Source organism: Merops nubicus, unplaced genomic scaffold (genome assembly GCF_000691845.1).
Source record: "Merops nubicus isolate BGI_N331 unplaced genomic scaffold, ASM69184v1 scaffold2901, whole genome shotgun sequence".
Taxonomy (NCBI): domain Eukaryota; kingdom Metazoa; phylum Chordata; class Aves; order Coraciiformes; family Meropidae; genus Merops; species Merops nubicus.
This window is the reverse complement of record NW_008587459.1, coordinates 93004-107332: the sequence shown is the minus strand read 5'-3', so window position 1 is coordinate 107332 and position 14329 is coordinate 93004. Positions and strand designations below refer to the sequence as shown.

Sequence of the window (14329 nt, the reverse complement as noted above, 5' to 3'; positions counted from 1 at the left end):
CACATGCTGCCTCATTTACAGCTGCCTGCCCACTAACCCCCCCAGGGTCTTTTCCAGCAGGCACTTTCCAGGTGATCTGCCCCAGCCTGGAGGGCTGCAGGGGTTGTTGTGACCCAAGGGCAGGACCCCCGCCCACCCACTGCAGGGCAGCAGGAGGAACAGAGAAGACCTTAGGACTGGGTAAGCCCAGCTCAGCAATAACTAAAGCAGCCCTATGTTGTGAACACCTCACTGGTCACAGATCCAAACCACATAGCACCACACCAGCTACTATGTAGAAAATTAACACTCTCCCAGCCAAAATCATTACAGTATTTTTTCTGCTATTCCTTTGAATTTATTTTTTTATATATTAAAATAAATGTTTCCACACTCATTGAGTCATATGGAAAATGGATGCAATTATTTTCCCTTCTTGACTAGCTTGCTATGGATTTTAAGCCTCTAAGTTTTCTTTGTGAATGACACTGATTTCTGATACAACCCCATTTGCTGGAAGGCTCTAGAAGTAGGTTAAGAAAAATAAGCTCTTAAAATAATGTTTATCTGATTATTCTTGTTGCTGTTGTGTTTTACCTGGTTGCTTTTATCTTGGTGTTTAAATTTCAAAGGAGGAAAAATTAATCATTGTTTGTATCACCTCCAGAAGATTGCCTTTGGATTTTTCCCAGTTGTATTCCAATTATTTCAGTGAATTACCTCATCCAAAGCTTTCAAGTCTTTATGTTTAATTTGCAAGTTTTTGTTTAATTTGAATAGTTAAACAGCAGCAGAAAGAAAGAAAGAAATATAGTTTTATGTTCCAATCAGCTTTAAGAGAAAGATGTGAATAATTGACCAGGAGTGACTTGGAGACTGCGTTGCTCCATATAAAATGTAATTAAGAGCAATAAGATGATGATGATATTTGGATACAAAAAAGAAAGCCATACTAATGCTTTTTTTCCTGAATGCTTTTTTTTTTTCAGTGCGTGGACCAACTGACAAGGATCCAAGCTGAATTACAAGAGACAGTAAAAGATTTAGCTAAAGGCAAAAAGAAATATTTTGAGACTGAACAGATGGCTCAGGCCGTGCGGGAGAAAGCTGATATTGAGGCCAAGTATGTTTTTGTAATAGCATATGGATAAATAATTGTCCATGTATAAAGCAGATTTGTACTTCTATTAGATTTTTACACTTGGTATTATTTTAGCAGGAAGAGAATAGCTTTCAGTGAGCTTGTGCCAATTTTTCCTTCATTTTGCTTATATACATTTTTGTAACCATTTCAAGCATGCTACTACCCTGATAGTAAAGTGTAACTTCTATAGGCTGGTTTCTTTAGGAAGGAAGTTAAAGGAACTGCTTTCATTTGACATTTTCTAAGGACAGTGGCACTCATTTTGATATTAAAAGCTGCTTCGTTCCTTTTCTCTCCCCAGATCTCAAATTTGGTATCAGTCTGTTTGGAGGGGGAGAGGGGATGGGACACTGTTTTCCATTTCTGAAGATGCATTTTTGAGGCTTTAGGGTTTATGACATCCTAAAGAGGTTGATTTCCTTCCTTACAGGAAAGCAAGCAGCTCATGTTTTCAGGCTGAAGTTTGACCTCTCTTATTGGAGCTTACCCCACCCTGTTTTTTTACAAAATTATTTATTTATTAATTTATAAATTACTCAGAATTGTTCTTGGGGTATGAAAAGAAAGTATGGTTTCATTAGAGAATATATCTGTCTTTCACTTTATGAGGGCTGGATGATGAAAAGGAGAAATTAAGGATTACCTATAATACTTGAAGAAAGGAAAACCAGACAAACAACCAAAAAAAACCCAAATGAGCTTGGGAATTTGGAGCAAGATTTGTACTGCAGTATTGACCAGATTAAAATAGCTATTTGCTTAATTCTGTTTTCCTACTCACTTCATGAACCACCGTCTTTCAAATAGTTAATGAAGTACTTCACAAATTTCAGTTTTATTAATCTGAACATGACAATCAGACCAATTCTGCTTTTAAAAATAGGTGTGTGTACAAGGATACTCCTCCAGCTACCTGGAATATAATTACTAATAATTTTGCATTAATACTCCTTCAGACGACCAATTGTTCAAATTTATAGCATTTTGCGTTTCAAGGACTAACTCAATATCCATCAAACACCAAAATAACTTGTGTTGCAGCCACCACCCCATCACCTTTCATGATCACCTTTCATGATGTCTTTAAATTTTGTTCCAAAATTGGGGTAAGCTGTGCAAAAGATTTCAGAATATGCAGTGAAGGTACTGTTGATGTAGCTCAGCATTTGTTGTAATTCACTTAAAATCACTTAAAATGATAAAAATAAAAATTCAGGCATAAAAATTTATTTAGAATAAAATTTTGAAGAAGTGAAGGTTGGTGGCTTGTTTATCCTGTACTTTTGTAGAAGTGGTATAAGACAGTAATGTCTTCTTTGAATTTTTGTTTCAGGTCCAAACTTAGTCTTTTTCAGTCAAGAATAAGCTTGCAGAAAGCAAGTGTAAAGGTGAGTGTAAAAAACTTTGTTTCTTATAATCAAGCTTTGCAGCTAATGCCATGAGGAATATGACCGAAGTTGTCTGGAATCCAGAGATGACTGACAGTTCAGAAGGCAGATTGAGCAGAGTGCAGAATGATAGAATCATTTTGATGGGAAAAGAACTTTAAAAGCATTAAATCCAACTGTTAACCCAGGTCCCCACTAACCCATGTCCTTCAGCACTATATCTCCACAGCTTGGAAACCCCTCCAGGGATGTGGACTCCACCACTGCCCTGGGCAGCTTGGCACAGTCCTAGACAATGCTTGAGAGGGAGGAATTGTTCCTCATGCCCAACTTAAACCTCCCTTGGGTAAACCTGAGGCTGTTTCCTGTTGTCCTGTCCCTTGTTCCTTGGGAGAAGAGACCAATCCCCACCTGGCTCCATCCTCCTTTCAGGGAGTTGTGGAGAGCCAGAAGGACCTGCTCTGGCCATGTTCCAGCCCCTCAAGGTCCTTCTTAGAGTGAGGGGCCCAAAACTGAACCCAGGATTTGAGGGGCAAGAATTCAAGAATTACCAAGTTTACATGGCAGTTTTTTCTAGTGTGAGTTCTAACTGTTCTTTGAGGGCAGCACATGAAATTACAACGGCGTGGGAGAAAAATCCTCTTACCATTAACAAAACTCTTAAGCTATTAATCCCTTGAAGTTTTGACTATATTAATACATACAACTATATGTTAATTCATTATTAATACATTTGGTCAATTAACTTCTCATTAGTACCTGTCTTTTAACTTCCATTTCTTGTTGTAGTTAAAAGCACGACGATCCGAGTGCAATTCCAAGGCTATCCACGCGAGGAATGATTATCTTCTCACTTTAGCAGCTGCTAATGCACACCAAGATCGCTATTATCAAACTGACTTAGTAAACATTATGAAGGTAAGGAAGCTGATCTATCTACGTGAGCTGGGAAGGGGGAAATCCAGAAAGTAAAATGAGTCAAATAGAAAATCTTGGGTGTCTTTGTGACAGGAGCGTTGACTTTTCAGTATCCTACAACGGGTGAGAGTGCAGGGCAGCAGACAGATCCCACAAGAGAGTATAAGATACTTTGTACGGTTTATCAAGCCCCAAAGCTCAGTTGTCACCTTTGGTTTTTAATTCTTTTTTTCTTCTGAAAAATACACTTGGATAAAGGAATTGAGTTCCTTGAATAAAGACCTCAAGTAAAGAGAGACCTGTATTTTTGGTTTGTAGTCAACCTTAAGTACATTGAAGCTTTAGTTCTTCAGCAGCATCTCCCATAATCCTTTCTTTTGTATCCAATTATCTGATCAGAACATTTTTTTAATGCTATGATTAATGACAGTATAATCATTAAATAGTTAAGTATCTTGGTTTCAATCTTTGAATTTTAGAGACTGCCAAGTGATCATCACTGTTCTCTCATGTGGCAGCTGGCCAAGTGCAGCCAAGAGCAGATACTTGAACTCATAGGAAATTACATACTTAAAAAGTTCAAATGTGATTGCCCACAGGTTGGATTTTTTCTTTTAATATCATCCTGGAATTACTTAAAGGAACATTTGTCCTGTAACTTAGGTAGCTGCAGATAAATTGTAAAATCTGTAAAATAGGTTATTTAAACCTAGTTCACACTATATGCAGTTGCGTTTCATATATTGACATTTTCAAAGTTCATTGAAATTTGCTATCTGCAGACTCTTTCCAGCTGATGCCATTAGGCATGGTGACTTAGAACCCTGTAATTTGTGTTTTAAATTGCTTTATTGAGGAACTATCACTGTATTATAACAAATCCCTGTATTATCAGCGTGCTTTTACATACCAGGAGAAAAAAAAAAGCAATCTATTGATCTGAAAAGCAGGTCACTGAGGTGGAAAATGAGAGGACCAAACGAGGCCTCCAAGGGATTGTGACCTGTAATTCCATTCTATCTTGACTAAGTTAACCCCTCCTTGGGCAAAATGTGTTTGCCTCTTAGAGTGAATCGCAGCCCGTGTTACAAATCCAGTGCTATGTCAAATGTCTGACTTCCTGGAAGGCTGAATCAGATCTGGGTTGACAGTCCTGGAGGCAGCAGCCCTGTCTTTGCCCTGCCTGTATGTGTGCTTGTGCTTTTCTATCAGTAAACCACAAATTTTGGTGCTGATGAAATGTTCAGTACATGGAAATGGTTCTAAAGTATTTCCTTCTAATGCTGGAGATAAAGTTATTAATTGATGCTTACATAAGATAATTCCATACTTGCATGCATGGTTGGCTGTCAGCAGTTAATGCTCTTACTTGGAAGCAGTGCCAGAAGTAAATTTTAACACGTTCACAACAACAAACCAAAAGGACATTTGAACTAGCATAAAAACAGGGAGGTGGCCCAGGTAGGATGATGACAGGCTCTGGTGGGTTGTGGCTACGCTCGTCTCAGGGCGTTGTAACATAACCCCAGCAGAGGGATTCTCGTTCCCTCTGCATGTCTGGCTGAGTTTTGTGTGTCTCAAACTCAGCACCTAGTCACCTAGGCAGCCCCTTCATCTCTTGGAGTTTCCGTAAACACATCTTTTGGATGCTGTGGGCTCTTTGTACGGGGACATGAGAAACCTGCGGGTTCCCCAGGACTGTGGGCTCTTCGAAGGTGCAATAAAACATCCCAGTAAAAAATGTTGGCTCCTTTTTGAAAGACTTACAAAATACAACAGTGGAAAGGAAAGTCATGCTGGTGCCATTCCTCTGCCTGTGTGCTGTTGTCTGTAGTTGTCCTACATCCATGGGGTCCATCTGCTAAAGCTGCTGCTCATAGGCAGTGGTTTCTTTACCCAGCTCTTGGCCTCCCTATTGTCCGGTCCTGTCTTTTGTAGAACTTGTTTTGAAGCTTTTTTCAACATAAATTTTTTCCCTTTTTTTTTTTTTTTAATAAAGACACCTCTCTGTGCAGGCTGTTCTTCTATATAAATAATTGTGGTTTATGGAAAACCTAAGTTGCAAGTACTTCAATCAAGCCAAACTACTTGGAAAGAAAAGGACAACTTTCAGGGTTCTTTTCCTGCATCTTTCTCACATATTTATGGTTGAATTTTCTCGTCTGGTAAACAACAGTGTTCTTAATGAAGAACAGTAAAGTCAGGGGGTTCGCACTGTTGTTCACGAGCAAAAACGTGGGAGCGCACCCACATGTCCATGTGACAAGGTCCTGCTTTGGAACAAGGGAGATGGTAGTGCAGGGGCAAGGTCTCAGACTGAACGGGCTACTGAGTGTGTTTTAGAAGAGGTGGGGGAAGTCCTCAAGTGTAATGCATCACTGGGCTCCAACTGCATTCACCCAGGATGACACCAGGCTGAGTGGTGAGGCTGACGTGTGAGGGATGGGATCCATCCAGATGGACCTGGACAAGCTGGAGATGTGAACCCAGGTGAACCTCATGGGGTTCAACGTGGCCAAGGGCAAGGTCCTGAACATGGATTGGGGCAACCCCCAGTCCCAGCCCAGGCTGGGGGATGATCCTTCTGGGGAGAAGGCCATGGGGGTGCTGTGGGTGAGGAGCTGGCCAGGACCTGGCCCCGTGTGCTCGCAGCCCAGAAGCCCCCAGCAGCCTGGGCTGCCCCCCAGCAGAGTGGGCAGCAGGGCAGGGAGGGGATCCTGCCCCTCTGCCCCGCTCTGGGGAGACCCCCCTGCAGTGCTGGGGCAGCTCTGGAGTCCTCAGCACAGCAGAGACAGGGACCTGCTGGAGCAGGGCCAGAGGAGCCCCAGCAATGAGCCGAGGGGGGAACCCCTCTACTGGGAGCCCAGCAGGAGAGAGTTGGGCTTGGGCAGCCTGCAGAGGAGAAGGCTCCAGCTGGGGAGACCCCCTGGGGGCCTGACAGGACTTCCATGGGCCTCTCAGAAAGCTGGAGGGGGGACTTCTGAGCAGGGCCTGTTGGGACAGGACAAAGGGTGTCCTCCCTCCAAGAGGGGAGATTCAGATTACATAGAAGGAAGAAATTTTTGGGTGCTGAGGGTGGTGAGCCCCTGGCCCAGGCTGCCCTGAGAGGTGGTCGCTGCCCCATCCCTGGAACCATTCCAGGGGAGGTTGGCCAGGGCTCTGAGCAACCTGCTCTAGTTGCAGATGTCCCTGCTCAGTGCAAGGAGATTGGACTAGATGACCTTGGAAGTTCCCTTCCAACCGAAACCAGTCTATAATTCTAAGAGCTCTGATATAAATTCAAAAATGAAACTGCTTAAATATAAACAACAGTCTGTAAATCTTATGCTAAAACTCACCACAGTGCCATGCCAACAGAAAGCTACAAATGTGGCCCAGCCTTTGGAAAAGGCTCCAGGAAAGGCCCCGTTATGTATAGAGGAAGAAATCTCACTTCCCTGCCAGGCAGGCTGGTGGAGAACAAGCAGTGGTGGATGGAGTCAGCTCACATGCAGATGGATATCACACAATGGAAACAATCAATCAACACAAGTTTTTGCAGAAGGAAAGTGTCCTTCAAAAAGAGATCTAGAAGGAGTCAGTAAGCCGGGGCATGAGGGTGAGTCATCTGATTTAATGTCTTAGATTTCCTGGGAGTTCTTAACAAACTTCCAACTCAGGGTCTGCTGACATAAACAGGCAACATTGTGACAGGTAGGGCAGTGAGGGTTTTTCCTCATGGATTAATAACTGATGAAGAGATAAAGAAGATGTGGGATTAAAGTAAATACTTGGAGTGTAGAAGGGAAGGAGACATGCTGGCAAGGTCCTGGTTTCTATGCAAGTTAGTGATCATCTGCATTCTGTACAGATGAGATTACCTTAACCCACACAATCCATACAGTATGATATAACAGAGTCCCAGCATGGTGGGGTTGGAAGCGACCTCTCATCTCCTTCAGCCCCCCTGCTCCAGCAGGTCACCCACAGCAGGGTGCCCAGGATCACAGCCAGGTGGGTTTGGAATCTCTCCAGAGCAGGAGACTCCACAGCCTCTCTGGGCAGCCTGCTCCAGGCTCGGCCACCCTCCCCCCAAAGAAGTTTCTCCTCCTGCTCAGGCGGAATTGGTGCCCGTTGCCCCTTGTCCTGTCGCTGGGCACCACTGACAGGAGTCTGGCCCCAGCCTCTTGCCCCCTGGGGCCCTTTATCTCTTGACCATCATTGAACAGATCCCCTCTGAGGCTTCTCTTCTGCAGCTCAGCAGCCCCAGGGCTCTCAGCCTGTCCTGGCACAGAGATGCTCCAGGCCCCTCAGCAGCTTTGCAGCCTCCACTGGACTCCCTCCTGTAGCTCCTGACCTCTCTGGAACTGGGGAGCCCAGCACTGGGCCCAGTACTCCAGAGGTGGCCTCACCAGGGCAAAGGGGAAGGAGAGGAGAATTTCCCTCAACCTGCTGGCCACATTCTTCTTCATGCACCCCAGGAGACCATTGGCCTTCTTGACCATAAGGGCCCATTGCTGGCTTCTGGTGAACCTGTTGCCCACCAGCACTTCCAGCTCCTTCTTTGCAGAGCTGCTTTCAAGCAGACCAGCCCCACCTCCCCTGTCTTCAAAATCTCCTGGATCCTGAGCTAAGTAGCAGTTTTACAATAGAGCCATTAGAAATCATATGGAAACTGAGCAAAAAAAAAATTTTTTTTTCTTTTTTTAGCAACAGATCTTATATATCCTTTGTCTGGAAGGGTTGTTTTAAATGGCATGTGGGTATAAATTGATGGTTACTTGGAACTGCACCTTTGGAGAGCATCAATATGGATCTCACTGAAGAATTGTAGCTTTCTGTGTTTTTCTAGTTCTGTGACCCTGTCACATAACAGGAGAATTGTCCTGTCTGGGTTTGGTTGGTGAGAGTCATTGGCATCTGGCTTCTTTGAAGCTGAGGTTGGCTTGAGTGGAATGGAACCAGTTTCTGGCCATGAAACGCTCCCTGCTGTTGTCTTTGAGTTTGAGTTGTAACGTAGCAACCTCTGAAGCCATCATTTTGGGGCATCTGCATGTGCAGCCAGTGCTCTCTCTCCTAGAGACTAGAAACTTTGCTTTCAGTGTGTGCACACTGTGTTCCCCAGGGCTCTGTGCAGGGCCAGTTCTCTTTATTGGCTTTATTAGTGATCTGGACAAGGAGATTGAGGGACCCTCCATGAGTCTGCAGATGACACCGAGTTGTGTGAGAGTGTTGGTCTGCTGGAGGGTTGGACAACTTGCAGAGGGACCTGGCCAGGGCGGATCCATGGTCTGAGGCCAGTGGGAGGAGGTTCAACCAGGCCAAGGGCCGGGTCCTGCCCTTGGGTCACAACAACCCCTGGAAGTGCTCAAGGTTGGGGCAGATCACCTGGAAAATGCCCCAGGGAAAGGACCTGGGGGGCTGGTTGACAGCCAACTGGAGATGAGGCAGCATGTGCCCAGGTGGCCAAGAAGGCCACCAGCATCCTGGCTTGGATCAGCACTGGTGGAGCCAGCAGGAGCAGGGTAGGGATTGTCCTCCTGGACTGGGCACTGGGGAAGTTGCATCTTGAACCCTGAGGTCAGTTTTGGGCCCCTCCCTCCCAGAAGGACCTTGAGGGGCTGGAGCATGGAGAAGTGCAACCAAGCTGCTGGGGAAGGGTCTAGAGCCCAAGCATGGTGAGGAGCAGCTGAGGGAGCTGGGGGTGCTGAGCCTGGAGCTGTGGAGGCTCAGGGGAGACCTTCTGGCTCTCCACAGCTCCCTGACAGGAGGCTGGAGCCAGGTGGGGGTTGGGCTCTTCTCCCAAGTAAGAAGTGACAGGACAAGTATAACTGGCCTCAGGTTGCTCCAGGAGAGGCTGAGGTTGGCCCTGAGGAACAATTTGTTGCCCTTGAGGGTTGTGCAGGGCTGTGCCAGGCTGTCCAGGGCAGTGGTGGAGTCCCCATCCCTGGAGGGGCTTCCAAGCTGTGGAGATGTGGTGCTGAGGGACATGGGTCAGTGGGGACCTGGCAGTGCTGGGGGAACAGTTCGACTTGATGATCTTAGATTTTGATCCAACAAAAATTATCTGTGATCCTCAGTAGTGGATTTAAATTAATAAGCTGATCTGTCTGTTCCTCTCTGTTTTTTTTCTTGTATGCAATTACCTTTCATTTGAATTTGCGAAAACCTTGGTCTTCATTAGTGACACTTGATCCAAAGGCAGCAATTTCTATGACTTTTCTGAAGGAGTTTCCTACACATGTAGCCAAGCTGTAATTTTATAATTATGCCTTCAGTTTTATAGTACCCAACTGTCAAGAACTTGCTACATGTCCCTTGACTCCTAGTTAGTGAATAAGGCAAAAGTGTGAAGTTCATTACAGGGTGTGTACAGCAAAGCTGGGTTCCTGCATCCTGTGCAAATTGAAGTGACCACAGACAGGTAATGTTGGTGCTCACCTAGGCTTGCCAACAGCCTGGCCAATGGCGTGGTCATTGGTGGTTTATAAGCAATAAAATCCAATAAAGGTTCATAATATTGTTGAGAGAAAGGAGGAGGGGTGAGATTTTTGCAGCAAATGTTGGTCTGTGCTGGCACAAGGTGTTTGCCAAACTCTTGTTGGGAACACGTGTTGGGCTGGAGACACCTTGGATGTCTCCATGTTCACATGAAGCCCCCGTTGGTTCTGTTCCCTGTATCTGAGTCTGTCCTGGGACAAATGAATCACAAAGGTCCATCATGGACTTATATAGTTTGCTGCAACAGGGAACAAATGGACTTTTCATTGGCAGGATTCCTGGTGGCATCCAGCTTCTGATCATTTTCAGTAGTTTAGAATATGTGCCTTTATTTTGTGATGTTTTTATGCAGAAAAGAAGAAGCGATTCACTACAGGGTGTTTGTAACCCTGAAAGGCATCACAAGCAGGACAGGGATGCTCAGGGAGAAACTACAAAAGGCTTCCAGCATTCTTAAAAGAATCGAGAGCTGTTTCTGCAGCACCATCCTGTTTCATCAGTTAAGCAGTAAAGGAGAAGCAAAACCCTTCAAGATTGCTCTTTAGAAAACTTTTATTCCTGTTCCCTTTTTCTGTACCTGTCCCTTTTGTCCAGAATTTACGTCTGGGTATAACAAAGTTATGCCACTGGCCTGAGCTTTACATTTCAATCTCTGTAGTCAATATATATATATATTTTTTTTAAGCATTGTAGTGTTTCTTTCTTTGCTTTGGAGCAGTTGCCTCACCTGGTTGGTAAGGTCGAGTCTGCAAACCCAACTGCCTTCTGGTGCTCAGGTTTCTGCAGAAGTTTAAACTGAGGTCAGAAGGAAGTGTTAGACGATGGTTGAAGTAAATTCTGGGCTGTTTTGGTAGCTGTCATTTTAGAAACCTTATTATTACTGCATTTCATTTGTTTCTGCTCTACTCTGTAAGTTCCTCTCATGAACCACCTCAGAACATGATTTTATAAAGCAACTTCTAGAGAGGAAATGTTGAGCTGAAAAGGAAGGAGGCGTCATGAACATCTTAAATAATTCTTGGATTATTTTTAGTAGAAAGGGAGAACTAAAACTGAATTTGATTTCAATTTCTAGACTTGTATAGATGACATGAACATCAGCTGAGTGGTTTATTCCGTTACAGCATGGGGCAGGTGGGTGCATGAGTCACAGGGCTCATTTCTGCTTCACACAAACCAGGGTCTTTGACACAACGTAAAATATCTTAATAAGCATTTTAATTTAGTTTGTTTCTCTGGTATCTTTTCCAAATCTGTTGCTCTCAAAGGTTTCCCTTTTAACACATGTATTTCAAAGTCGAAATCTCTTAAGGAGTATCTGCCTTAAGATTTCAAAGGTATTTTATGCCAAACCTCCAGTCCTAAACACTCTTTAAGGATCCTGAGTGGTATCATAGGGCATAATACAAGAAAAAAAAAGAAACTCCAGCCAACATTTGGCAATCAAATGTTATCTTCATATTGGCAAACTGTTTACGGAGAGTGAGTTGCATTTTATTTGCAAAGAAAATTTCTTGAGAAGGTAGCAAACAGCAGCAGGTATTTCTATATAAATCTCTCTACTCTGTAAAAAATTAATTTCATATCCTACCCAGTGCATCCCTTGGTGTTTGGGGACTGCGTTGGAGGGAGTGTCAAAACCCAGTGTGCTTTACTGGTTTTTTGGCTTTGTGGTTTCAGTAAGGTTTTTTGTATTGTTGTAGCAGTCATCTTTCCTGTTTCTTCTGGACTTTCCAGTTAGCTCAAGATGAGGAAGTGCAGCTGTATGATTTGGCTTGTGGTCTTGATCAGCATTCTTGTGGTACAGCAGGTTTCAGTAGAAGCTTCAGGTTATGTGATTTCCCTTGAGCAGCTCTTTCCTTTTGCATGGGTGATGATACCAAGACAAGTTACAGCGTTGCTTTTTTAATTGGAGAGATGGAGTTTTAAAATTAGAGCTGGTATGGTACCATCTTGACATCCTGGCTTTTTCTTAAGTGCTGTCTTAAAGAGTTCTGAGAGGGGAAGAGGTCTGTCTGGCTTGGGAGGGATGAGCTGGCAGTCATGGGGATTAACGTGAGCAGTGGTGGAGCTGTTGCAAGGGAACAGCAAGAGTGAGCAGAGGACCTGGAGCATGTGGTGAAGGAGGAGGAGATGCTGAGAAAAGTGAGTTTGCTCAGCCTAAGAAAAGAAAAGGGAGACAGTAGCAGTCTGAATGCTCTGAGCATGGGGCTCAGAGCCCTATGATGGGGCTTTGGGCAACCTGTTCTAGCTGCAGATGTCACTGCTGACTGCAGGGAGGTTGGACTGGATGACCTTGAAAGGTCCCTTCAACCCAACCCAGTCTATGATTGCATGATTAATGATCTACAACTACCTAGTGGGGAGCATACGCAGAAGACTGAACCAGGGTTTTTTTTTTTTGAAGGTGATGGCATGGTGGGAGGAGAACAAATTGAAACCCAGGGAATTCTGATTAAATATAAGGACAAAGTTTTGCTGTGAAGGTTGTCAAACAGAACCAGGAGCTTGGGGAGGGGAGGAATGTCATACCTAGCAGCCATTCAGAACCTGACTGGGCACAGCTGTGAGCAACCTGAACTGTTTGGCTCTGTTCTGAGCAGAGTTTGAACCAATATCTCCCTTTTCAAGCTTATTTATTCTGTGATTTCATGAAATAACATTTTCTGTTAGGAAGATTCTGTTTGGGAACTCCTGACTTCTGGGTTGTTTGTTTTTTTTTTTTATTGTGGCGTTAGCTGGAGGAACTGCATGAGCCAGCAGTGCTAGAATGTTCATGAACCCTGGTTTTTCTTTATTAGCAGTGTTGGGAGTTTTTTGTGAAGCAGAGTTGACATCCCATGTTTTCAGCAGAGTCATTCCCCACTTCTCCCGAGCATTTAAAACAAATGTAAATACAGGCTCCAAACAAAAATAAGATCCAGCTGAGGCTGGCAGTGTTTATAAAAATGACCCAAGTTTGAGGACCTGGTGGTTTTCGGTTAAGAATTTGATTTACGTGCAGAAATCAGCAGGATGTGTATGGCAAAAAGGTTCTTTCCTCTGGTGACCCTGTTTGACTTGAAAAGTAAGTTGACTTGTCAGCTGAAGGTCTTAAATTGCCCCAGGAATGTTGTCAGAGCAATGGTTGGCCACTGCATGCCCTGTATAAATAAAAGGTTACCACTTGCATGAGTGCATATTTCTGTAGCCTCCAGAACAACCAGAACCAATATTATCATTGTAGGAAATAATTTTCTGTAGACGTTATTGTTTTATGCATTTTTGAGTGATTTAGGAGCACTCAGGGAATTCCTTCTCTAAAAGAGAGGTTCTGTCCTAAAGGAAAAAAAATAGCATTAAGATAAAATAATTTTGAAGTCACTAGAGGTTTCCATGTTCTTCTATAAATCTCTTTTATTAATTCAGCCCTAGCTATTCTTTAAAGATCCTGTAATACTCCCTTTAAAATGTAGAGGGAATTCATGCAAGTGAAAGAACTATTGTTTCACTTCCCGTCCTTGTCAGCTGCAGGCCACAAATATTTTGTAATTACAATTAAGGCAGCCATAGATTGTGTTATCTACAGTATCAGATGGGCACAAGAACTTTACTTCCCAGACGGTCCATGGACGCACGTTGCTTTCTCATGTTCATTCCTGTTAGTGGAGGATGTAGGAAGGGAGGCCGCTGCCCAACACATGATGCAATTCTTCCAGAAGATGGTCATCGTAGCTGTCACAGTAGCTGCCTCCAGGCTTTTTTCCCTCCCAGGGACATCAGTCTGTGTGTATACGTGCAAATAAAACCTTGGGGAAATGAGTTCCTTTAGTAAGGCCCTGTTTGTGGTGTGAGGGGTCTGGAGCAAAGTCTTCTGAGGGACCTGGTGGTGTTGAGCCTGGAGAACAGGAGGCTCAGGAAAGACTTTCTTACTCCTTGAAAGGAGGTTGGGGCCAGGTGGGGGTCAGGCTTTTCTCCCTCTCTTCTCCCAAGGAACATGTGATAGGACAAGAGGAAATGGCCCCAAGTAGTGCAAAGGGAGGTTTAAGCTGTACTTGAGAAACCTTTTCTTCCCTGAAAGGGTTGTCCAGTCCTGTCCCAGGCTGCCCAGGGCAGTGGTGGAGTCCCCATCCCTCAAGAGATTGAAAAGCCGTGGAGATGTGATGCTGAGGGACATGGGTCAGTGGTGACCTGGCAGTGCTGGGGGAATGGCTGGATTGATGATCTTGAGGGTCTTTTCCAACCAAAACGATTCTGTGATTCTGGATCCCTGTAAACTGTTGAATAATACAAAATGCTGCTCCCTTCTTTAGGGTTCTTTTTAAACACTCGTAGATCACACTTCCCAGTTGATAACAAAGTGCTGCTTTGGATAACTTCAGTTCCTTCACAGTCTGTTGAATATGTGCTGACTAGAGTTCTGCACATTTATATTCCTGCT

The 14329-nt window shown here is 44.2% G+C and overlaps 1 protein-coding gene across 1 annotated transcript in view; it reads left to right on the top strand.

Moving 5' to 3' along the window:
- Positions 1-14329, top strand: part of FCHSD2 (FCH and double SH3 domains 2) — a 90446-nt gene that overhangs the window by 7674 nt on the left and 68443 nt on the right. The window contains exons 3-5 of the mRNA XM_008948912.1: positions 969-1102; positions 2457-2511; positions 3301-3429. Coding sequence (XP_008947160.1) covers positions 969-1102; positions 2457-2511; positions 3301-3429 — 318 coding nt within the window. The remainder of the gene's footprint in view (positions 1-968; positions 1103-2456; positions 2512-3300; positions 3430-14329) is intronic.